At 35.4% G+C, this 22,620-nt stretch overlaps 1 protein-coding gene across 1 annotated transcript in view; it reads left to right on the top strand.

The window, feature by feature from the left end:
- The window catches only part of LOC103274897 (protein eyes shut homolog), an 872,098-nt gene that overhangs the window by 94,286 nt on the left and 755,192 nt on the right, over positions 1–22,620 (top strand). The window contains 2 exon segments of the mRNA XM_021706071.1: positions 11,918–12,115; positions 16,372–16,529. Of these exon segments, the coding sequence (XP_021561746.1) occupies positions 11,918–12,115; positions 16,372–16,529 (356 nt within the window).

Raw genomic sequence — 22,620 nt, 5'->3', positions numbered from 1 at the left:
TTTCTTCTTGTTTCCACCTTGGGAGGTTGTGTGATGTCAGAAAGTCCTCCATTTCCTTTAGGTTTTCAAGTTTGTTTCCATACAATTGTACATAGTGGTCTATGATAATCTTTTGTAATTCTTCAGGTCAGTTGTGACTTCATCTTTTGTGTTTCTGATTGTGTTTATTTTGGCTTTTTCTCTCTTTTTCTAGGGCAGTCTGGATAGGGGACCCTCTATCTTGTTTATCCTTTCAAAGAACAAGCTTTTTATTTTGTTGATTTTTTGTATTATCTTTTTGTCTTCTATGTCTTGGATTGGGCTTTTATTTGGGTGATCTGTGTTCTTCTGCTGAACTTAGGGTTTTGGTGGTCATGCATTTCTAGCTTCCTTAGGTGACTTGTTAAATTGTGATCTTTCCATTTTCTTCATGTGTGTTTGCAAAGATACAAATTTCCCTCTTACTACTGCTTTCATGGCATCTCAGAAGTTTTGATAAGATGTTCCTTCATTTTCATTTGTTTCCAGGTAACTTTTAATCTCTGCTTTGATTTCATCATTGAGCCAGGAGTTATCTAGCATCATACTATTTAGTGTCCATGTCTTTGTGGGTTTTGGGGGAATTTTGTTTGTGTTGATATTTATTTGTATTCCACTGTGGTCTGAGAATGTGCATGTCAAAATTTCAGTCTTATGAAATTTTTTTTATGTTTGATTTATGGTCAATGAAGTGGTCGATCTTGGAGTATGTTCCATGTGGTGATGAGTAGAATGTATATTCTGTGATCATTGGGTGGAATGTTCTGTAGGTATCCATTACATCCATTTGTTCAAGGGTCTCATTGAGGTGCTGGGTCTCCTTGATGATTTTTTGTCTTGATGATCTGTCTAGGGTTGTGAGTGGGGTATTAAAGTCCCTAGCTATGATAGTTTTAGAGTCAACCTCCTTTTTAAGTTTGCCTAGAAGCTGCTTTACATACATTGGTGCTCCTATATTGGGTGCATATATGCTTAGGATGGATATTTCTTGTTGATGGATTGAAGTTTTTATCATCATATAATGACCTTCTTCGTCTTTTTAAATTTTTGATAGCTTAAAGGGTATTTTGTGTAAGATTAAGACTGCAACTCCAGCTTTCTTTTGTGTTGCATTCACCTGAAATTTTGCTTCCCATCCTCTTACTTTGAGTCTGTGAGTGTCCTTTCTGGTGAGATGAGTCTCTTGGAGACAACATATTGTTGCCTCTTAATAATTTATCCATTTTGGCATTCTATGTCTTTTCAGTGGTGCATTTAGTCCATTCACATTCAGGCTAATTATTGAAATGTGAGGGTTTATCCCTGACATGAGGTTCTTATAGAGTTGTTGTTGTACTTGCTTGTTTTTTGTCTTTCTTTTGGTTTTTTGGGTTGATTCATGTGTGTTTTCAATCTTTTTCCTGTACTCTTATGAAGAACATTGTCATTCATTTTTCCTTTTCTTCTGTGTTTAATACTTTCTTAAGTGTTTCTTGTAGAGATGGTCTAGAGGCAGCATAATTTCTTAGGGATTGGATGTCTGGGAAAGATTTTAATTCTCCCTCACTGATGAAGCTTAGCTTGGCTGGGTAGGTTATTCTAGGGTGAAATTGTTTGTCTTTAAGAACTTTGAATATTGGGCTCTAAGCTGTCCTAGTCTGAAGGGTTTGTAGTTAAATCTGCTGCTATTCTAATTGGTCTTCCCTGGTAGGTAGTCTGACCTTTTTCTCTTGCTGCTTTTAGGAATCTTTTCTATTATACCTACTTTGTTCAGGTGAATTATTATGTGTCTGGGAGTTGATTTCTCATTTATTGTCTTACAGGGGTTCTCTGAATCTCTTGTGTTTGAATTTTCGCATCACTGATGAGGTGAGGGAAGTTTTCCTGAATAATTTCATGGAATGTTTGTTCTGGGATAGTCTCTGTCTCTCTTTCTGTCTCAGGAAGTCCAATTACTCTTAAGTTCAGTCTCTTAAAGGATTTTAAAAAATTTTTTATTATAAAGATGTGGGGTACATTTCAGGGTTAGGTATATAAACATTGATCATATAGGTAGCTTTGTTGATGTGGTATGCCCCTTCCTTCCCTGGCAGTTTCCCTCAACTACCAATCCCACCTCCCACTCCCCTGACAGTTTCCCACTACTGCCAATCACTTTCTTATAGCATTATAATTGTTCAAGGTCTGTTTATGAGTGAGAACATACGAAGCTCTATTCTTTGTTTCTGTGATAAATCACTGAGTATGATCGACTCCAAATCCATTCAAGTTGCTGTAAAGTCCATATATTTGTCCTTCTTTATGGCTGCATAATATTCCATTGTGTATATGTACCACATTTTTTCCTGAAGGTTTTGTTCTGTCTTTCTAAGCTTCTTTTCTATGTTTTTGATAGTTTAGTTTAGTTCTATATTTTGATCTTCAAGCTCTGAGATTTTTTTTCTGCTTGGGTAATTCTGCTTTCCAGGCTTATTTAGTTTGTTGTTTATTTCAATCACAGTATTCTTTACTGCTATTATCTCAGTTATCAACTCCTTTCTAATTTCCTCTTGTCTCTCCTCAATTCTTTTTATTCTCTCTATTAATGTCTTGATGTCTGGGTTTCCAGCATGTGACTAGTCATACTGGGGGCTCTTTACTGTTTTCACTCCAAAGTCTGTTTTCTCAGTGTCTGACCTCCCAGGGGTCTGTGTGAGACCTATAGTCTTCTTGTGGTTTTTCTTCATATGTGTAGAATTTCCTCCCCACTTTTTCCTCCCCCCCCCCCCCGTCTTCTTTAAATCTGTTGTTCAGGGGTGGCGGGGTTGCTTTTACTTCTGTTTGCTCAATTTCCTTTTCTTCCTTGTGTGGATCCTCTGGCTTTGTTCAATTCTGAATCTGGGCTCTAGATTGGGAGCTATACTTTTTGAAGTTTTGAGATTTAATTGAGGGAGGTGCTGTGATTCAAGATCTATCTGCAGATTCCAGTATCTACTGATAGGTGTATGGATACCCTAGAATGTGCTTTCCACTGCCTTGCAAACTGTCCATGCAATGGAGGTATAGATTTGCTCCATGTAAGCAAAATGAGATAAGAAAAAGGAAATAAATGGAATGGGGTAGGGGAAGGAAGGTGGAGGAGTGAGAGAAGAGTAAGAGGGAAAACAGACAAAGGTACCAACTAAGAAATGAAAATTGACACAAAGACAGATAAGAGTAAGAGAAAAAGACAAAAACAAAAACAAACAACAATGACAACGACAACAATAACAACAAAAAACTAGAACATACAATCATACAGACACACAAGCTGACAAAGCTCCTTATGATGTACTATTCCCCTATACCAACATGTGGTCTTAGATCACAACTTGGAGGCTGGGTCGAGCAATGCAGGTCTCTGCCTGGTCTCGGAGCTCCAGCTGTTCTCTGGATGGCTGTGGCCAGGGCCGAGTCAGGGGAGATGGAGTGCAAGACTGCTGGGTGTTGCTGGTCAGTGTAGCACACGGCTGCTGCAGGTAGGGCGGTACAGCCAGCAAGGGAACCCAGAGTTCTGGGGCAGGAGTCAAGGGACTCCATGGGCAGCAGTGGCTGGGGATGAAGTAGAGCGGTGCAACCAGGAGAGGAGCCTAGAGCTCCACAAGGCAGGTGCTGAGGGCCTCTGTGGGCAGCGGTGGCTAGGTGCTACAGCCAGGGAGGGAGCCTGGAGCTCTGCGGGCGGGAGCCGAGGGCCTTTGTGGGTGGCGGCGGCTGGGGTCGAGGCAGGGCAGTGCAGCTGGGGAGGGAGCCTGGAGCTCTGTGGGGAGGGGGCAGAGGGCTTTCCTGGGCAGCGGCGGCTGGGGACAGGGCGGTGCAACTGGGGAGGGAGCCCAGAGTTTCACAGGTCAGGAGTCAAGGGTCTCTGTGTGTGGCGGTGGCCTGGTGCCAGGTGTGATGGTGCAACTGGGGAGGGATCCCAAAGCTCCACAAGGCCAGGAGTTAAAGGCCACCTGGGACAGGGCAGCCGGGCTGCTGTAGCCGAGCAGTGTGTGGGACCGAGGGCCTCCAGGCCTCTGACCAGCACAGCTGGCAGGGGGGAAAGCCAGAGTTTTTATGGAAACTCACTTAGCAAAGATTCTCACAGTCTCACCTGTTCTGTCGCTCTCTTGCCGGAAGTTATTTTGCTTTTTGGATGGACAAATTAATTCACTATCAGGATGTTCCATACTATTGCCACACCACCACAACCACCACAAAGAAAACAACCACTATGACAACAGTTTCACTAAAATTTTTTTCCCTCAAAAGCCTAGATTTTGAAATTCAAAATATATTTAATTTTTTAGAGTTGTGTATCTGCTCTAGTGGGACAGAAAAAAACAATCATTCAGAAATTCAGTTGAATTTTTTATTGCACATGGAACAAATAATTAATAAGGTTACAAAGAACCACAAAGATTTAATAGGAATATCCATTAATATTATTTAAAATAAGATATTACCCTATGATTTAGCATGTCTATAATTTATAAGCCATAAATTTTTTCTACTTAAAGCGAACAATTTAGCATTTTACCGATGTGTGCGATCATCATCATCATGAGTGAATAAAAACATTTTGTCACCGTCAAAATAAAGTTCAAACCCATTTGAAGTCACGACCATCTTCTTCTCTGCTAATCTCCTTTCTTCCTCTATAGATTTTTCTATTATTCATGCTTAAAATAAATGAAGCCATACAATATGTGGTCTTGTGTGACTAGCTTTTTTCATTTTATGTAATTAATGATAACATATAATTAATGCTTGTCATTTTTTCTATATGTCTGAATTGCTTTTTGTTTCATCATTCTCTATTATTGCCTTCTTCCTGTATAAAACAAGATATTTTTTAGTGTACAAATTTTATTTTCTTGTCTATAATGGTTTTAAGTTGTTTCCTTGGAGTTTTTCCTGGTAAATATAATTAAACATCTTTAAACAACTTTGTTCAAATTAATGCTAACTTAATTTCAATAGTACATAATGACTTCACTATAATATATCTCATTCCCTCCTTCCCTCCATTGTCCTATGTCATACAAATTACACCTGTATATACTATAAGCTTAGCAATAAAATCTTATAAATACTACCTTATGAAAGTGTCTTTTAAATTAGATAGGATAATTTAAAAGTATTTTTGCATTTATGTTTAAGTGATAACATATTTATATATAATATGTTAATGTATATATGTATATACATATACATTAACATAGTGCATATGTTATATGCATTAACATGTATATACACTGACATATATATGTATATATGTATATGATAACATATTTATATGTAATATAAACATATTATATAAATATACATATATAATATTTTATTGTAAGTATCACCTTTACCAATGTTCTTTCTTTTCTTTTGTAGATTCAAGTAACTATCCAATAACATTTTATTTTGACAGAAGATTCCCTTTGGTATTTCTTGTAGGGGTAGTCTGCTAACAATAAATTTGCTCAGTTTTTGCTTATTTGGAAAAAGCTACAGAAAAAATAAAATGGCCGCATCAAAATTGCTGCCTGTTAGGATGTCATCACTGGTACACTTCTCCCTGGCTAAAACCTGCCTACCATTACCATGGCTACACTAGTTGCTATTTCTAATATTTGAATGAGTATACTTTTCCAAGCTTCCATCTGTCTTTATGACACTGAAGTATTAACGATCAAGTATAGAAATTCAATTAGACCAACCGATGTCATATGCTTTCTTGTCTAAGTCAAAGAGTGAATGGAGAATGCATTTAGTCTCCTTGGCTTCTGTAGTAGGATGTAGGCAGATAAATAAGGTTAGAATTATCTTTCAGCCAAGGCTACACACAAGAGGAAAAATAAATCCTCTATCAGAAAACCTGGATATAGTCTACAGCCATACCACCCTGAACATGCCCGATCTCATCAGAAAACCTGGATGCTAATGGATAGACACAAGGAAGCCAAAAACTATAAAACTCCATTATAGAAATTGTAAGAATATATGAAATGATTGTAAAGAGTTGAGTGCCTGGCTAAAAGTTACATATTCTGATTTCAAGGTGGTTCTTATTGTCTTACCAGCAATAATTAGCAATATAGGAAAAGAACATCAAAACAAGTAATGCCTGAAACTCACATAATGCCTAATAGGTACTTTTCTAAATACTTGCTATACCTTACCTCATTTATTTTTTCTGCACTACCAGCCTACGAAGTGTGGGATGCTATTGTCTCCATGTTAGTTATCAGAAACAGGGACAGACAGAGAGTTAGTTAGACACCTAAGGTCAGATGTCTAATTAAGGATCAAGCCAGGGTTTGAATCCAAGCTATCTGCAGTGCTGTGCCCACACCTTTAGCTACCCATTACCTTGTGTGGATGGCTACATTTTTGTGAAATAGATATGAATTCAGGTGGTGGGAGCATTTTAAGAGATAAGATTTTTGATTAAATATTTTTAGAAATGCACATAAAAAAGAAGGGCAAGTGGATAAGAATGTCTAGTGTGTGCTTCTATGGAGTACCTAGATCCATCAAAGTTTTAATATAGGGCATTAAAATTTGTCTTATTGCTTTGCAGAAGCTTGTCAGTTTGATTAGGTCCCACTTATCTATCTTATCTTTTATGGTATGGGAACTTGGGGTTTTGATCAGGAATTGGTTACACAATGGAATATTATGCAGCCATAAAGAAGGACAAACATCTGGCCTTTCTTGTTTTGGTCTCACATTATCTTCCATCTCTGCCACTTATTCTACAACCAATTTCTGTGCAATGAAATAATCTCATAAGATTTATTTTTATTTTCTGAGCCTATAATGATAACATACAGAAAGGTAAATTTTCTTTTCAGTGTTTATTATTTTTAAAATAAAATTTAAGCCGATTGCAAAAAAATATGATTCAGCAATATTTACAAAAAAAAATTCAGAATTACTAAACAGATAATAAACATGCACACAGAATGAGGTAAACCCTTTTCTCAGGATCAGTTTGATCAAAAAAGTCTTGAATGGAGACTACCAGACAGGCTTTACTAAAGACAAGTGTACACTAAACATATCCTTAGTAACACAGTTTCAGTAAAGAACTGTCAGAGCATGGTTTTTTTTTTAAGCTTATGAACAAAAAAACCTTATACTTCATTCACATCAAGTCACATTGTTATCAGTTGAATTGTGTCCTCCTAAAATTAAGTAGAAGTTCTAACTTCTTAATACCTCAGGATGTGAACTTATTTATAAATAGACGTATAGTAAATGTAATTAGTTAAGCAAGAATGAGATCATCCAGGAGTAGATGAATCCTTAATGGAATAGAACTGATGTTCCCATTGAAAGGGAAAATTTAGACACAGACACAACTTAAGGGTAATCACCATATGAAGATGAAGGCAGAGCTCAGGGTGTTGTGTCTATAACTGTGGAATGTCAAGGATTGTTGGCAAAGCCTAGGAAGCCAAGAAGAGGCATGGAAAATATTCTCCCTCACAGTTCTTAGGAGGGACCAACCCTGCCAACACCTTGATCTCAGACTTGTAGTTTCCAAATTGTGAAACAGTAAATCTCTGTTATTTAAGATACCCAGTTTGTGGTACTTTTTAAATGATTGTCCTAGGAAACCAATACATGTATTATAAGTTTTGTGGGGGTATAGTTTTTTTTTTGTTGTTTTTTTTAATCATGGAAAAGTAGACACACATGGTCCCTCATTTCTACTGTAAAATAGTATCTTTATTGATGTCCCCATGCCAAAGATGAAATTCACCTGTTGTAGAATCAAGTTGAGTTTATTGGCTCCATACAAGGAGGAAACAGCATATCATGAGGAATCTAGGGCCATTTTGGCAAGTAGGTTTTAATAAAGGCTTGATAAAGGATTTGGGCTGATGTTTAATGACTTTAGAGATAGTTCCACAAAGTTTGATCTTCACTTATTGAGGGTTTCAAAGTGAGGTACTTTAAAAATTGTTATCTAAAAGTTGGGAGGAAAAGATTAGGTTAAAGCTGTAACTGGTAAAGACTTAGCACAAGTGGTAGAAAAGAAGGTTGTTAGCCATTTTGTGGTTTAGACAGCTATCTTGCTTAGTCTGTGCTCAGACACGAGTGTGGAGTGATCTTTTTTTAAATTTTTCTTAATGAACACAGACAGACCTTATCTGCTATCGGTGTTCTATGAAATTATTTCTGTTCAATAGAAAAACACCACAGCCACATTGCAGAGCCAGTCCTGCTCAGCCGACACTAGGGAGAGGTTGCTTCATTCTCTTCACTCCATTTACTCACAAAATAGTTCCCTAGCATGAAGAAGTAATAAAAATAATTTTATTTGTACATATTTAATTAGGCAAAGAAAGAAAATCATGAGTACAGATGTTAAAGTTTTATTTATTCATACTTGAAGGTGTGCTTTTTCTAAAGAATAATGAAAATTTTCTGACAGAGTAAATTATAAAATTAGAATTAAAATAATTACTTTATGTGTTTGAATTTCACCCAAACAGGGGATCTGTTTTCTCAGAATAAATACATAAGTAAATAAAATTTATAGTTTCCAATTTATGATTAGTATTTGTAAAAATACCTCTATCACATCTGCCATTAGTTAATTATTTCTAAGGGTTCTGGAGAAAATGTGATTGTTTCCACTGCTTTCTATCTTACTGATCAAATAAGTTTGCACAACTTAGGTAGTATTTGGGCAGTTGGGAAGGAGATAAAGGAGGAAAAAATAGTATCTCTCCATTAAAATTATGGCTCAGTTTTCACTAATCTATATGAAATTTCTGGATAATAGGCAAAAGTAGTCATCTCTGGTCTCTTTTATAATGCATAAACTACCATCTAATGTCCATTACCATTTAATATCCATTAAAGATTTACATTGTTAGCTGACCCTTCTGTTTAGTAAAATGCACTGCTTTTTTCTTATGATTTGGTTAATAGGTTCATAATGAGTTTTATAAAGATGTAAAGAAATTTAGGACACATCTTTAATACATGCAGGTATGCTCTATGGAGAACTACTCGGTTTGTTCACTACACATCGCTTGATATCAATGTAGAGGCAGAATTTATACTGTCTGTTTTAGTCCTATCATGTTTTTGTTGCAGATTACAGAAATTGAATGACTTAATTTCTACTTTTCTTATCTATAAGATGAATACTGCTATGCTTTTATTTCTGTCATCTATATATCCAATATGACAGCTCCTATATAGAAATGTAGTGTTTAACCTATTATTGGCTGACTTTTAATACTACCATGTTTTCATAAACATCCAAATTCTGATATCACTTAAAAAATTTTAAACAGCAATTTTTGTGTTTAACTAAATTATTATAAAGAAAAAATTAATCTATAGCTTCTATATGAAGCTATATTTAGCATTTTTGTAAATATTTACATCCATTTTGAGTCTTTAAAATAGTACTTTTTAAAGAAATTCAACATTATTATAAATAACTTGATACTGAAGGTGAGTCATACACTTTAAAGTAGCATACTAGTCTGATGTAAATTTCAATTAAAGGAAAAATATAGTTCAAGTAAATGCACATATCTATTGTCAACACAATGTCAATGGGAACCTCAGCATTTGTGATTTTCTTAATTGTTGACATTATTGTAAAAGGAAACTAACAAAACCACCTTTTTAAATTTTCCCACCATGCAAATAAAATGCGTATTATCTTAGTTTTGAACTTTAAGACAATATCATTTTCAGAAAAAATAAAACCTTAAGAAAAAAGAGATATTATACACACACACACACACACACACACACACACACACACACACACACACACAACTAGGAAATAAAATGTGATTTTCAGCGTGGAAAGCCAAATTATACTTCTTTATCTCTTTTTTTGGTGACAGTGTCTCGTTCTGTGACCCAGAGTGGAGTGTTATTGTTGAATCGCTCACTGCAGCCTCCACCTTCTGGGCTTCAGAAATCCTTGGAATTCTACCCAATGAGACATTGACCACGTTTACCTTGTATGACACTGCATGATTTATTAGCCTATTTGAACCCTTCATTGTTTATAACTCATCATCTAGCACAATGCTTCCCACATGTTAGGGATTCACTGCATAATTGTAGAATGACTCAATATAAAAATCAGTGTGATATGGAGGTACAATGTATTTATGTGTATCCTGCAAAAGAGATTATCAAGAGTGTTTTCTCAAATGTGAGCATGAATTATTGTTCAGCTACACAATAGATTATGTACATGAAATTATTTACAAAGTGACAGTTAAATTAACTTCCCACTAGCAAAGCAAAACACCTAGTCTCATAATTAAATATTTAGAAGTAGGTAATTAGAAAACAAAAGTATGAAGAGTACTTTTTGTTAAGGACAATTTATATTTTGTGCACATGTGGCAGTTGTTTATTCAGTGCAATTTACTTTATTTTACAAATAAAAATTCCCTATGATAAAATAGTATCCGCAAATGCACCCTTTGTAGTACATTTCATTCTCATAATGATTTTAGGACAAGAAAATGGTCTTGTTTCTATTTGAATTCTCCATACTACTTAGCATACCTCTTGCAAAAAGTAGCCACTTAATAGACTTTTTTTATTATTGAAGGAAATCTTTATTTTTATGTTCTTGGGAAGTAGTTTTGTATTTTTACTCTTTTTTTTTTTTTTTTTTTGCTATACTTGGAGACTGAAGTCTGGAGTGTCTGTTCCATTTGGTTCAGATTTTATAGTTCTTATTTTATGGACACTAATCATATCGTTCTGGTTTCCTTCCTGTACACATTGCTGATGTCCTCAGCAGCTTCTAGGTAGGCTCTCTTACCTTTTTATTTCTTGTGGTCAGAATTAGGAGAATACAGATTTCCTGAGGTTTTTAACTTTTTCAAACTGCCACTGTCATTCTCTACTTTGAAAACATCATCCAGCAGTTTATCTCACCCATGCCAGCACTGGCATATCTCTCCTTCCTCTCTTCTTTTTCTAATAAATTTTGTTTTAAAACTTGAGAAAAAGAAATAAAATAAGACATCATCCCTTAGCCTAATTCTTTCTAAGATGCTCTTGCCCATCTAGTTGTAAAATTACTAAGAAAACCCAAGCAGTTCAAGGACTTAATGAGCTGTATATTTTCTTCCTTAAAGTATTGTCAGGCACTTTTAGAATCTCTGTGCATAGAAGTATACATTTTAGTGGAAACATGCTACCAATTAAGTACCTTCCAAATAACTAATATCTTAATATTTTTACCATGACCTGAAAATCGACACCCAAATAATCATTTTACTTTGATGAACAAGTGTGTGCTGCTTACACTTCACTTCTTGTTGATGTGGAGTCCCGCGGATCAAGCCATCCCATTACTTATCTTGAAACACGTGAGTTCATTTGACACAATAGGAATCACTTTATCTAGTTATATCTTCTGACTGAAACATAAAACTTATTTCCAGGACTGATGAGTTCCTATTAAGATTAAAGGCTTATTACAATGTTCTTTTTTCATTGTTTACTTGTTTTGAGGATAGCAACAAATCCATCAAGCAAAGTTTGTATAGTGGTAGCAATCTCCAGGATACCGAAAATAAAACACATGCAGCATCAAACATTAATAACGTACTCTCTTAATGGTAATGTCTTTCAGAGAACATTGTTGAACAAGAGGTGGGAAAAAAGAAGAAACGAAATAGAATTTTTTAAAATACTGGCACTTAACATTGCTGCCTGCAGGTACTTTGTTAGATGAAGCATAAAAATCATAAATAACACTTATTTCTTCAACTGTAATGTAGAGAGAGAGTCTCAGTGATAATATGAAAGAGAATAGAGACTAAATTCGGCATTTATGCCGAAGTATGTCAGATAAATGATATAGTGCAGGAATTGGCTCACAAGATAAGCACTGATACATTGATTCCTTCCTTTCCAGGTTCTCACTGTGAATTTGGGCCTTGTGAGGCGAGTCATCCTTGTGAGCATGGAGCTGCGTGTAGAGAGAAAATGGACCTTAAAGTGCTTCCCCTTGGATTTCAGTGCCAGTGTGGGAAAGGCTTTGAAGGTTCACGCTGCGAGATCAATGTGGACGAATGCAGCTCGAACCCTTGTCTGCGTGGATACTGCTATGACTGTGAGTTCCTTCAGCTGCTTCAATTATTGTGGAGCGGAATGACCAGAATCTGATGTGGTCACTCAGGCTATAACCATGACTGTACACTGACTTCAGCTTGTCTTGAGTGTCAAATCTAATGTCAGTTATTCTCATCAGGCACCCAATTTCTGGCTAATTCATTTACAATTTTGTGGATCACAACTGTAGAAAATGAGGAGTTTTAATGATATGTGACTCATGTTTTACTGTAAGAATGAACATTATTTTTCCTTATTTTAAATGGTAGAATTTTTAAAGTACTCATTTGTAGGCATAGGGAAACATTGTTTACAATATTTAAAATAACATTATTTTGCCCCTCTATTATACACACATATATATACATATATGCACACATATTTCTCCCTACTAAAATATATATTCTTGAAAAGTATATAAATAAAAGAGGAAGAAGAAGAAAACAGGGAAAAAAACAGAAGGAAGAAAAGAAGGAAAGAGGGAAAAGAGCATTGAATACTGAAACATAAATTTTCCTGTAGAAGAACAGGCTTAAAATAAATAATTTTTGTCAAGACACAAAATAATGAAATGACATTGTGCACCAAATGTGGTTAAGGGCAGGAGGAGAAAAAGAAAGAAAAATTTAGAATGGTGTTTAAAAAATTTTCCATCTTATCTTCCTTAAAATATATTTCTACATGATCCTGCAGTAAATGAATAAATGGTAAAAATAATATTATGTATAAAACCCATTTCCGCAGAAAGTCATATTATTGTCATTTTATTTAGAAATACTATAATTTAACTCAAATTATGAATTTCTTTTTCTTAAAACCGATGCTCTGCAAATGTATGCCAATATGGAGGCAAAGACTTTATTATTTTTTTTTTAAGAAAGCAGGATTTATTGAGAGGACAGAAAAGCTGTCACAGTGGGAGGGGACTTGAAGGGGTTACCCCAGAAATTTTTTAAATTGGGTGAAGCAGCCCAGATGAAAGACAGCAGGTAGTGTTGGGGCCCTAGCAAACTGGAATGTCTGTAGAGAAATTAACACAAAATTAATTTTTCTACACTGAGGCAGCAAAGCAAAACAAATCTGTGGGCTGTGTGTCATCTATTTTCTACTCCTGATGTAAACCACCATTATCATTTTTTTTTCCTTCAGATTTTGGAACTTTAAAGATTGTGTTTTTCAGTTTCTGAAATTCTCAAATTAGCTTGAATTAAGTCTGTATTATATTATTTCTGAGCTCAAACCCACAGGTGTTTAGTTGCTAGAAATGACTCTCAAATTCCTGGTGCTCACTATAAAATAAATATGGCAGAATGATACACCTAAGAGAAAGATTAAAGATTTTGTTTTGCATATCTGTGCAGCCCTACTATAATGGTTAACTAAAATTGTCCATATATCTTAACAATATAAGCTATTTTACTTTTATAAGGGTTTCATAAATATTTTAATGTGTAATTTATTCTAAGATAAGAAAGTGCAGTTTCTAAATATGTTACATATAATGCTACCTATTAGCATTGGCATACCATAAAAAGTTATGGAAAATGTAAATTTTGAAAACCTTATATATTCATGTATTTCCTAGTAGAATTATTTATAATATTTTGGACTTCACCTAAGGGTATTTAGCTACCAGAAAGTCAAGATGTTTGTTCAAAATTAGATCGTGCATGTAAATTGTGATGAGACTAAATCTCAGACACTAGATTATTTTTATTTTATTTTTTATTTTTTTAATTTTAACTTTTATTTTTTTGAGTTGGAGTCTCACTCGGTCACCCAGACTGGAGTGCAGTGGCCGCTCCCAGCCGCCACTGCTGGGCTCCAGCGATCCTTCCGCCTCAGCCTTCTGAGTAGCCGGAATTACAGGCATGCGCTACCACGCCCGGCTGATTTTTTGATTTATTGTAGAGATGAGGTCTCGCTGCCCAGGCAGGTCTCGAACCCGCAGGCTCAGGCAATCCACTCACCTCAGCCTCCCAAAGGCTGAGCCACCGAGCCCGGCTGACACTAGATTCTTAACACTTTCACTAAAATAAAATAGTTTGGGAAACCAAACTGTTTGAATTCAAGTTAATAGGATTTATTACATGACTATACATGAGAAACCATTATATATATATTATATGCTATGTATTATATATATGTATGAATCTGTAAATCTCAAACACCATTGTATGGTTGTTCACCATTTTTGTGATATGTTATCAAAACATTTCTATATTTTGCCACAAAGTTTTATCATATATCAAATTTTCATTCAGGACAACCAATGTATGCTATTTGGTGCACATTTAAGTATAGAATGAGTAATAAATTCAGATTCCTAAAGGGTCTATTTTAAGATAATTTGGACTTAAAATAGTAATATGGAATATTTATTAACAGAGACTGACACAAATACAGTGACTGGATTTTCTGGTTAACAATGTGCTTAAAATGTATTTCTTATAAAATGATTGTTAGTTATTATATAGTCCCTAGTTAACAAATTAAATATAGGGAAATATCTCCATTGTTTTGTTTCTTTGTTGTAAATATGTGACAGGCCAGGCATGGTGCTCAGCCTGTAATTCCATCACTTTGGGAGTCCGAGGTAAAAGGATTGCCTGAGCCTAGGTGTTCAAGACCAGCCTGTGCTACTTGGTGAGATCTCATCTCTACAATAAATCACAAAAATTAGCCAGGTGTGGGGGCGTGCATCTGTAGTTCCAGATACTTGGAAGGCTGAGGCGGAAAGATCGCCTGAGCCCAGCAGGTCGAGGCTGTGGTGGCTATAAGTGTGCCACTGCACTCCAGCCTGGGAGACAGTAAGACTCCTTCTCAAAATAAATAAATAAATAATTGAACAATTGTGTTTTTTTATTTTCCTTGCAGTATCCAATTTTCCTTTAGTATTCAATATAATCTCCCAGGTTCTATTCTGGCATATGGTTACTAGCTTTTTAGTCCCAAATATTCAACATTTCTTGACAATAAAAACATGCTTTATTTTTTAACACCAATCTCTGTTTTCCACACTGTTAATTTAAAGTGACCTTTGTCATCATTTGCCTTTAAAAATAATATGATTCATCTACACAGAACATTTGCCATCTATGCTGAAAGTTAATTTGACTCTAGTTGTTTGTTACTTGCTAATATGCATCAGTATTCACACTTGAATTATGATTGATGGCATGCCACTGTTTCTTAATGACGTACTGTATGGCATGTGGTTTAAAATACATAACGCCATGTGTAACATATAAAGAAGCACAGATTGCCACCATTTTATCACATTAATTTATTTACAATTATACCTATTGATTTATCAACCATTTATATTCACTGAAAAGTTAAAACTAGATGGTAGATGAAAAAAGAATGTGAATCAGAAGTAAAATCCTGTCTAAAGAACTGTCACTTCTGTGTTTTTCACCCGTCTCTTGCTGATGGCAATGGCCTCCTTGTTCTTCTTTGAAGCTCCAGTTATACGTGCCATGCAGAAACATGGATGCCAAATCTAGAAGCTAACTGAATTCCTTACAATGTATTAGAAAGGCTGTTGCCACTGAGGGCCTAAACATTTAATGAGAGTAATGGGAGGTTCATGCACAGAGGCAGAGTGGCAGTGTAGACTATGCAATCAATCAGGGGATAACGAACAATCCAGGAACTGACTACGAGTGACCATAAATCCATGCTTGCTTCAAATGCAGATTTTAACTGTTACCATTTTCTGTGGCTGCTCAAATAACATTCTTTTTCACCATTAATGATAAAATAAAGGACAGAGTCTGATCATTATTTTCATAAGATTATGATGAAATGTGAAAGCTCTTTTTCACTAAGACTTAAGCAGTTCACTATCAACTTACAGATCACTTTACACTTTAATATATCTTGTCGTATATAGAACTATAACAGCCAAACAGTTAACTTCCTGTTTATTAAACCTATAACAATCTGGAAAAGTTAAATGATGCAAAAGTAATCTATTTATCATAAGTCTCATGGAATGCCAACAAGAAGAGAAAGCAAAGAAAATTGAATATTTTTATTGTTGCTTTGCAAATTGTTACCAAATATCCATTGTAATTTTCTTTTAGTTGGAATTTAAGCTGAATTGAACTGAATAAGATATGCAGAAAATACTGTAGATGACTGCATAAGAGTATTGAATATAAAAACTCACACATTCTTTGGTTAAAAGTGAAATGCATAGCTGATTATAGCATTCTAGGGTATTTAGCAATACCTGTACTGTGTTGAAAGGAATGTTAAGAGTTTTCTCTTCCCTGTTGTTTCCAGTGGTTGATGGCTTTTCCTGCTTGTGCAATCCAGGCTATGTTGGACTGAGATGTGAACAGGACATTGATGACTGCATCCTGAATGCCTGTGAGCACAATTCCACCTGCAAAGATCTGCATCTTGTTAGTATCCACTGTTCTTATTAATTTGCCTTAATATGAACAACGTAATCTGACCCCTACAAAATAGTGATCTTTAGCCTATGTATCATATTGGTATATTCCCATACATGTGCATGCATCTTAAGGTTAGGAAGCAGAAACTCAAGCAACTTTTAAAAAATAAGAAAAAAACTTAATAGTAGCAAAAAATGTTCTGTTCTCCACTTTATAGAGATTGGTTTAAATATTGTATAACAAATAGTTCACTCATTGGGTTCACTACAAGACAATATTGAATTTGTGTAAAACTTCAGAATTTTTTTCTAAAAAATGCTGTGAGTCTTATAGCCACCTATTTTTTTAAGCCTAACTAAAGGCATTATATTCACATTTATTTCTGTATCATTCATCATATTAAATTTTCCTTTTACTTCTATCTCCTATAGTCCATTTCCATCATTCCCTTCACTCATCTGTGTTGTTGTTGTCCCTTCAGTGAAGATGCATTTGTCATTGTCTTTGTCACTAGCATGTGCCATTCTGCCTTAAACGGACTGTGACACAGTTGGCAAATCAATGGGATCCCTTCAGGCTCCTCATTTCTCAGAAAGTCTGACATAAAAAATACCTACTCAAGGTGGCACTCACTAGCTGTCTTCAGAAAATAAATGATATATAACACATGTTGATGCAACGATACTAATACAGGCTTGGAGTTTATTCTTTAGTAACAGAACTGATTATCACAAAAGGACTACACTAGAGAAAATCAGAAAACAAAGCTCTGAAAAACAAATCTGTTTTCATCAACATTTTGACTACCAGTGCACTGATGTTGTTTGTTTTTACAATGAAAGGATAATTTGTGGTATATTGCTTCCCCCCTCCAAGGAAAGCAGACATCTAAAGAAATAATTATAAAACTCAAATTTTGTATATGTATCATCAGAAAAAGGATAATCTACAGGTTATCTAGCCACTGTTCAGGTATGGGTAATTGTCTGGATGCTTTATCTTGCGTAAGACCAGACACTATATTATGTCAGTCATGCCAATTTATTCCATTCTTGAACATTCCTTTAGGAATGATCATATGATCCTATACTGATCTCTGAGAAAAGGAAGGAGTTCTTTCTGAGGAAAGGTTTACTCACCCGCACGTAGAATGTAAGGAAGAGGTAGGTATGACCTCTCCTAGACCTTCTCACACTTCGATCTCTGCATATAGCAGCTGTTGCCATTTTCAGAGCCCACATCAGGATGTGGCGAGTGGGGTGGGAGTGGGGCGTGAAAATGTAGTCTAATGAGCACCCTGAAGAAAGCATAGCTGTTTTTATTTATTTATTCATTTATTTAAAGATGTGGAGTACAATTCAGGATTAGGTATACGGATGGTCATTTTATAGGTAAAGTTTGGGTCTGACTTTGGTCCTCACTTTGCCTGGTTTCAGATCAGGTACCCTTATTGATGAAGTGTGCCACCCCATCCCATGGTAGTGTTCCACTAGTGCTAATATCTTTCTTATAGTATTATGATCATTGCTCAGGGTCTGCTTATCAGTGAGAACATGTGGTACTCAGTTTTTTTTTTTCCTGTGATGGATCACTTGGTATTATAGACTCTAAATCCATGCAAGTTGCTTCAAAATTCATAATTTTGTCCTTTATAGCTGTGTAATATTCCATCATGTATATGTTTCTTATTTTTTTAGCCAGTGTACTTTTGATAGGCAACACATATGGCTCCATGTTTTTGCTACTGTGAATAGTGCTGCAATAAACATGCATACGCAGGTATGTTTTTATAGAATGATTTTAGTTCCTCCGGGTATATTCCCAGAAGGGGGATTGCTGAATCGTATGGAAGGTCAATTGTTAGATCTTTTAGGAATTTCCACATATTTTTGACAGAGGTAGTACTAATTTAAACTCCCACCAATCATGTAGAAGTATTCCTTTTTCCTCTCATCCTCTCCAGCATCTGTTGTTTTTTGAGTTATTGATGATGGCCATCCTGATTGGAGTTAAGTGGTATCTCAGTGTGCTTTTAATTTGCATTTCTTTAAGGATTAGTGAGGTTGAGCATTTTTTCATGTATCTGTTAGCTACTCGTATGTCTTCTTTTGAGAGGTGTCTGTTCGTATATTTTGTCCACTTTTTTAACAGGACTTTTCTTTTCTTTTTTTTTTTTTGGCATCTTTGAGTTCCTTGTAGATTCTAAATGATAGACCTTAGATATACAGTTGGCAAATATTTTTTTTTCCCATTCTGTGGGCTGTCTTCCAGCGCTCTTGATGGTTTCTTTTGCTTTGCAGAAGTTTTTCAGTTTGATGAGGTCCCATTTATCTATCTTATCTCTTAGAGCATGGACTTTTGGGGTTTTGATCAAGAAATGGTTGCCAGTTCCCATTTCCATAAGGGTGTCTTCTGCATTTTCTACGGTTCTTGTAGTTTGAAGTTTTACGTTTAGGTCTTTGATCAATTTAGACTTGATATTTGTGTATGGTGATAGTTAGGGGTCTTGTTTTAATTTTCTTCAGGTGGTTAACCAGTTTTACCAGCTTCACTTACTGAATACGTTCTCATCCTCCCAGTGGTTCTGAATACGTTCTCATCCTCCCACTTTGTCAAAGTGACTTGGCTGAGAAATTAAGGTTTTGCTTCTGGAATCCCTATCTTGTTTCATTTGTCTATATGCCTGTTCTTATATCAATACCAGGCCATTTTGTTTATTGTTGCCTTATAATAAAGTTTAAAGTCTAGAATTGTGATACTTCCTGCTTTGTTTCTTTTGCTGAGGATTGTACTGACTTTTTGTGGTCATTTATGTTTCCATATTAATTTCTGTATTGTTATTTCCAGGTCTGAAAAGGATGACGTTGTCAATTTAATGAGTATTGTGTTAGATCAGTAGAATACCTAGGGTAGAATAGACATCTTAACAATATTGATTCTTCCATTAAATGAGCATAGAATATTTTTCCATTTGTTTGTGTCATCTCTGATTTCTTTGAGCAATGTTTTGTAGTTTTCATTATAAAAGTCTTTCACTTCCCTGGTTAGGAGGATGCTGAGGTATTTTATTTTTTGTTGTTGTTGCTATTGTGAGTGGATTGTGCCTTTTATTTAGTTAGCTGCCTGTTTGTTATTAGTGAATAAGAATGCAGCTGTCTTTTACATGTTTATTTTGTACCCTGAGACTTTGCCAGAATCCTTTATCTGTGCAAGAAGGTTTTGACAGATTCCCTTGGGTTTTCAAGGTATAGAGTCATACTGTCAACAAAGAGGGACAACTTGACTTCCTCTTTTCCTATTTGGCTACTCCTGATTTACTTCTCTTTTCTGATTGCTCTAGCAAAGACTTCCAACACTATTTTGAACAGGAGTGGTGAAAGTGGGCAGACTTTTCTTGTTCTGATTTTTAAGGGAAATGCTTTCAATTTCTGTTTGTTTAGCAATATATTGACTGTGGGCTTATCATAGATGGCTCTTACTATTTTGAGGCATGTTCCCTCTATTCCTAGGTGTTCAAGGATTTGGATCAGAAAAGGATGCTGGATTTTGTCAAAAGCTTTTTTCTGTGTCTAATGATATATTATATGATTCCTACTTTTGTGTCTGTGGATATATTTAATTACATTTATGGTCCTGTGGGTATTGAACCAGCCTTGCATCCCAGGAGTGAAGCCTACTTGGTCATGGTGGATGATTTTTGAGATGGGTTCTTGGATCCAATTTTCTAGAATCTTGTTGAGTATCGTTGTATCTATGTTCATCAGGGATATTGGTCTGCAGTTCTCTTTCTCTGTTGGATTTTTACCTGATTTGGGTATCAGTCTAATGATAACTTAATAAGATGATTGGGGAAAGTCTCTTTCTCAATTGCCTGGAATACTTTCAATAGGATTAATATCAGCTCTTCCTTGTATGTTTTGTAGAACTCTACTAGAAAGCCTTCTAGTCCAGGACTTTTTTTGTAGGTCATTTTCTTATGATTGATTCAATTTCCTGGAATATTTTTCATCTATTTAATGTCTCAATTTCTTCTTATTTCAACCTTTAGAGGTGGTGTGATGTCAGAAAGTCCTCCATTTCATTGAGATTATCAAGTCTGTTTCCATAGAGGTGTGCATATTAATCTCTGATAATTTTTTCTATCACTTTGGTGTCTGTTGTTATTTGATCTTTTGCATCCCTAATTATGTTTTTTTTTCTTTTTCTCTCTTTTTCTTTATTAATATAGCTAGAGGTCCATCAATTTTGTTTATCCTTTCAATGAACTAGCTTTTTGTTTAATTGACCTTTTTTCTGTGATATTTTTGTCTTCTGTGTCCTGCATTTGGGGTTTTATTTTGGTGATCTGGATTCTTGTGCTGAAGTTAGAGTTTTGGTGGTCTTGTCTTTTCATCTTCCTTAGGTGATTGCTCAGGCTGTTAACTTGTGATCTTTCCATTTTCTTGAGGTGTGTTGGTAAAGAAATGAATTCCACTCTCAGTACGGCTTTCATGGCATCCCAGAGGTTTTGGTAAGATGTGTGTTTATTTTCATTTGTGCCCAGAAATTTTTTACTTTCTGCTTTGATTCCATATTGGCCCAGGAGTTATTCAGCATCATGCTCTTTAATGTCCATGTCTTTGTCCATGTCTTTAATGTCCATGGTTTTGGAGAAGCTTTGTTAGTGTTAATATTTATTTTTATTCCACTGTGGTCTGAGAAGGTGCATGGCAGTATTTTGATCTTATGGAATTTGTTTATGCTTGATTTATGTCTGAGAATGTGGTCGATCTTGGAGTGAATTCCACTGGTGATGAGTAGAATTTATATTCCATGGTTATTTGGTGGAGTGTTCTGTAGGTATCTATTAAGCCCATTTAGTTAAGTGTCAAATTAAGATTCCAAATGGCTTTGTTGAATTTTTGCCTAGATGATCTGTCTGGGGCTGTTAGGGGAATATTTAAGTCCCTAGCTATGTTAGTATTAAGAGTCAATATCTTTTTTTAGCTTATCTGGAAGCTGCTTTATGAAAGAAGGTGCTCCTGTGTTGGGTGTATATACATTTAGGATGGATATTTCTTGTTGATGTATTGAATTATTTATCAATTAATTTATTAATTATTTAACGTCTGTACTTTTTAAGAATTATTATAGCTTAAAGCATACTTTATCTGATTTTAAGATCACAACTCCTGCTTTCTTCTGTGTTCCATTCACCTGAAAATTTGTTTTCCATCCTCTTACTTTGAGTCTGTAAGTTTCCATTCAGGTGAGATGAGTGGAGACACCATATTATTGTATCATATTTTTTTATCCAGTTTGTCATTCTGCGTCTTTTCAGTTGTGCATTTAGTGCATTCACGTTCAGGCTGATTATTGAAATATGAGAGTTGATCCTTTTCATGAGGTTCTTAATAGAGTTTGTTGTTGATTTGTTTATGTGTTTGGTGGCATTCTTTTATTTTGGAGTTTATATATTATTATTATTATTTTTGAATAGGAGTCTCACTTTGTCACCCAGACAGGAGTGTAGTGGCTGCTCCTGGCCACTGCAGCCTCAACCTGCTGGGTTCTGGCAATCCTTCCGCCTCAGCCTTCCGAGTAGCTGGAATTACAGGCACACACTACCATGCCCAGCTGTTTTTTTTTTATTTATTGTAGAGATGAGGTCTTGCCAAGTTGCCCAGGTGGGTCTCGAACCCACGGGCTCAGGCAATCCACTCACCTCAGCCTCCCAAAGCACAAGATTACAGACTGAGCCACAGAACCAGGTTTGGAGTTTATATATATATATATATATATATATATGTGTGTGTGTGTGTGTGTGTGTGTGTGTGTGTGTGTGTGTGTTTTCAATATTTTTCCTTCATTATTAGGAATAGCATGGTCTTTTTTTTGTTTAAGTGTTTCTTGTAGAGATGGTGTGAAGGCAGTATAAAATTTTAGGTATTGAATGTCTGGGAAGGATTTTAATTCTCCATTGCTGATGAAACTTAGGTAGAAAATTCTTGATTGGAATTGTTTATCTTTGAGAACTTTGAAGATTGGACTCCAGTCTTTTCTATCCTAAAGTGTTTCTGTAGATAAGTCTGTTGCTATTCTAATTGGTCTTCCCTAT

The sequence above is a fragment of the Carlito syrichta genome, unplaced genomic scaffold, assembly GCF_000164805.1.
Source record: "Carlito syrichta isolate Samal-C Ts95f unplaced genomic scaffold, Tarsius_syrichta-2.0.1 Scaffold315108, whole genome shotgun sequence".
Lineage (NCBI taxonomy): Eukaryota > Metazoa > Chordata > Mammalia > Primates > Tarsiidae > Carlito > Carlito syrichta.
The sequence above is the reverse complement of the archived record's forward strand: the minus strand, read 5'-3'. Positions and strand labels throughout refer to the sequence as shown.